Here is a 3,367-nt window from a genome sequence, read left to right on the forward strand (position 1 = left end):
CCACAATTCAAAAAGGATGTGGAGAAGCTTGAGAGAGTCCAGAGGAGAGCCACGCGCATGATCAGAGGTCAGGAAAACAGACCTTACGGCGACAGGCTGAGAGCCATGGGGCTCTTCAGCCTGGAAAAGCACAGGCTCGTAGGTGGCCATCAGATCATCCCTAAGTTTTATCAGCGGTGACCACCGGTATCTGGGAGAACATTTGTTCACCAGAGCGCCCCAAGGGATGATGAGGCCGAACAGTCGTAAACTGCTGCAAGACCATTGGACGTAAGGAAGAATTTCTTTACTGTCCGAGCCCCCAAGGTCTGGAACAGACTGCCATCGGAGGTGGTTCAAGCACCGACATTGAACGCCTTCAAGAGAAATTTGGATGCTTATCTGGCTGGGATCCTATGACCCCAGCTGACTTCCTGCCCCTGGGACAGGGGGCGGGACTTGATGATCTTCCACGGTCCCTTCCAGCCCGAGTGTCTCTGAAATTTTCTTTCAACAAGTTTGTTTTTTAAATGACTTGAGGCACAGACACTCACGCTGCCATCAGCTGGATTTTGCAGTAAGGGTTTGAATTTGAACTTCATGCTCTCCCTCCCTTTTTAATATCTCAGAATCTGACCTCTGGTGGGACCCATTGGGCTTTAGAGACATCACACAGCTCACTCTGACCTTGGGTATTAGTGGAGAGGGATGTTGTGGACTTGTCAACCCCAGAATTTTGGAATGAAGTTTCTTCTTCCTGGTAGTCCCTGTCACGCCGCTGACCACTGTAATATCAGAGCACATCATAATACCCTTGGGTAAGGAGTGTACACAATTCCTTGGCAGGACCTTGTCCTAGAATCTCAGGCCCAGCAGGTGACTGGCAGCAAGAATCCCTGCAGTGAGGAGCTTGGGCCACCCCCCTTGCACCACGTCTTCGGAGAATCAGCTGTCCTTTTGTCATGGGCTGCTGCTTAACTTGTACCTGGAGCATTTGCACGCCATTCTGAGCATCTTTCCTCTGCAGGCCTGTCATGGAAGGAGTGTAAGATCCGCTGCCCTCCAGGCGTGGTGCCTGCCTGTCACAACGCTGAGGACACTGTCACTATCTCGGGGCCAGAGGTGAGCAAAGATCTAATGTACAGCGGTCAGCCCTCCTAAAAAAAAGTCCTTTATTCTCCTATGGTGATCAGCTGGGACTCTCCGGGCATTTCTACATGTGCTCCAGTGGGGTGGGGGCATGCTTTAATTAGAGTGGCTCCAAGAGTTGCTCTAATTAAAGTGCCTGGAGTTTTGCACATATCAGTGTTTTCACACTGAAAAATGGCAGTGGGGGTGCTTTTAAATCTCATTCAACAAGCTTTAAATTAGTTAAAGCACCCCTGCCACCATTTTCAGCATGGGGATGCTGAAGCACATGGCAGTGGAGCATGTTAAATCGAGTTTGCTCTGACATGCTGTAATTACAATGCGCAGCAAGGCTGCTCTGACATGTATAGGTGCTGTTATGGGGGTGCCCTTGTTGCTGGCACTGCACTGGGTTGACCCCTAGGTGCATAAGAAGGGAGATCTGGCTAAGTCAGCATGGTGGGATGGACTTTGGCATTCATCTGAATATGAACACTTGAGAGGCCTTTCAGAGTGGCTGATCAAACTGCATTGCAGTTGCAGGGCTGTGGAGCAGCCATCAAGTGAACAGGGTTTGCTCTGTCTCCTTCCCTAGGCCACCATGAATGAGTTCCTAGCCACCCTGAAGAAGGAAGGTGTGTTCGCTAAGGAAGTGCGCAGTGTCGGGGTTGCATTTCATTCGTATTTTATGGAGGCGCTTGCCCCAATGTTGCTTAGCGTCCTGCGGAAGGTAATGTCCTGGGTGTCTTGTGCCACCAAGGCCGCCAGTCGCGGGGAATGGCAGTGCTTTCTCCAGCATCCAGGAGGAAGGAGGGTCCTGTAGATGTCTGTGGAATGGGCAGCTGGAAGATCTGTGCCTCCTGGCAGATCGGGGGTGGGGGGCTGAGTTCACAAGCAGACCGTGCTACAGTGCTGTTCGGTTTCCTGCAAACTAATGTTTTGGGGCTTGGTTTCCGGAGGATCCTTGTCTTCCGTGACATCGTTTCTTGGCCTGTTCGCAGATCATTCCAAACCCGAAGCCTCGCTCGGCTCGTTGGATCAGTACATCCATCCCTGAGGCCCAGTGGGACAGTGAGCTGGCACGCTACTCCTCGGCAGAGTATCACGTCAACAACCTGAGGAGCCCTGTGCTGTTCCAGGAGGGTCTGCAGCACGTTCCGGAGAACGCGGTGGTGGTGGAGATCGCGCCCCACGCCCTACTGCAGGTACTTTGCTTGGTGATTTGGTATGACGGTGCCACTTCAGGAAGATGCTGAAGTGGAGGCAGGGAGGAGGACGTGTTGTTCCTAAGAAACTTGCTTGTTCTAGCAAGTTTGAGAGTGCTTTTATTTTACATCCCCTGTCCTCCCCCCCCGCCCAACCCCACCCCATCCTCTCTAGTCCTCCTGATTTTAGCACATAAAACAAACCTGCCCTGACATGCTGCTAACAACTTCCCCACCTATGCAGTCTCCTCATCCCCATTGCTCTCTGAAATGGCCGGCAGTACATGAAGACAGTTGAAGCATAGTCCGCTCCACTATGGGACGAGGCAGTCGAACCTGGAGGCGTGTAGATGATCTCTTGCTGTGTGTGGGCAGACAGCAGGAGGGAGGAGAGTGCAAAGCCTTGCTGCCTCTGGGCAGTGATCTCGTCCGGCTGCTTTAGGCTACATCGACTCATGCTGGGTGGTACTTACCAGGGTACTGCTGGCAGCAGTCTCTTTCTGGTAATGAGTCCATATGAAGATGTAGGCAGGAGAAGTCTTTATAGAGCTGCTGTTGCTGCCTGCCTGATGCCACTGTCCTGGCCACTGATTTCCCTGTAGTCTTGTTTTTTAAAAGGAAGGTTTAAAAAAAAAAAAAAAAAAATCAATGCCAACTGTTTACTTCATTTTTCACTTCCAAAGCTTCAGAGTGATCCAAGTAGGCAACTGTGGGTGTTCAGTGACGATGCAATGCTGCATGAATGTAACCTGGAATAATCCTCTGTGTGCTTATGCAATGTTGCATCTTCCCAAGCTGTGTACAAATGATGGCTAATTAAGCCTTGCAACATGCTTGAGAGGGAGGAAGATCAGTATTGTTATTTTATTGGTGGGGAAGATGAAGTGCAGAGGCTGAAGCCAGCTCCCAAAATTTAATGGTACACTCCAAAGGGTATTTGAGCACTCAGCCTAAGGGAAACCTTCTTCTCAGTCACTGCTTTGCAGGGCTATGAGGGCTGTCTTTTGCAAGGGTGACTCTTGTGCAAAGAATAATTGAGACCCTTTTTTGGGGGG

The 3,367-nt window shown here is 50.8% G+C and overlaps 1 protein-coding gene across 7 annotated transcripts in view; it reads left to right on the forward strand.

The window, feature by feature from the left end:
• The window catches only part of FASN (fatty acid synthase), a 110,291-nt gene that overhangs the window by 83,587 nt on the left and 23,337 nt on the right, over positions 1-3,367 (forward strand). For all 7 annotated transcript variants that reach the window (XM_019556500.1, XM_019556499.1, XM_019556501.1 and 4 more), the window contains 3 exons: positions 1,007-1,101; positions 1,703-1,837; positions 2,109-2,312. In XM_019556500.1, coding sequence (XP_019412045.1) covers positions 1,007-1,101; positions 1,703-1,837; positions 2,109-2,312 — 434 coding nt within the window. The remainder of the gene's footprint in view (positions 1-1,006; positions 1,102-1,702; positions 1,838-2,108; positions 2,313-3,367) is intronic.

This window comes from Crocodylus porosus, unplaced genomic scaffold (assembly GCF_001723895.1).
Source record: "Crocodylus porosus isolate Cpor-Errol unplaced genomic scaffold, CroPor_comp1, whole genome shotgun sequence".
NCBI classification, from domain to species: Eukaryota; Metazoa; Chordata; order Crocodylia; family Crocodylidae; genus Crocodylus; species Crocodylus porosus.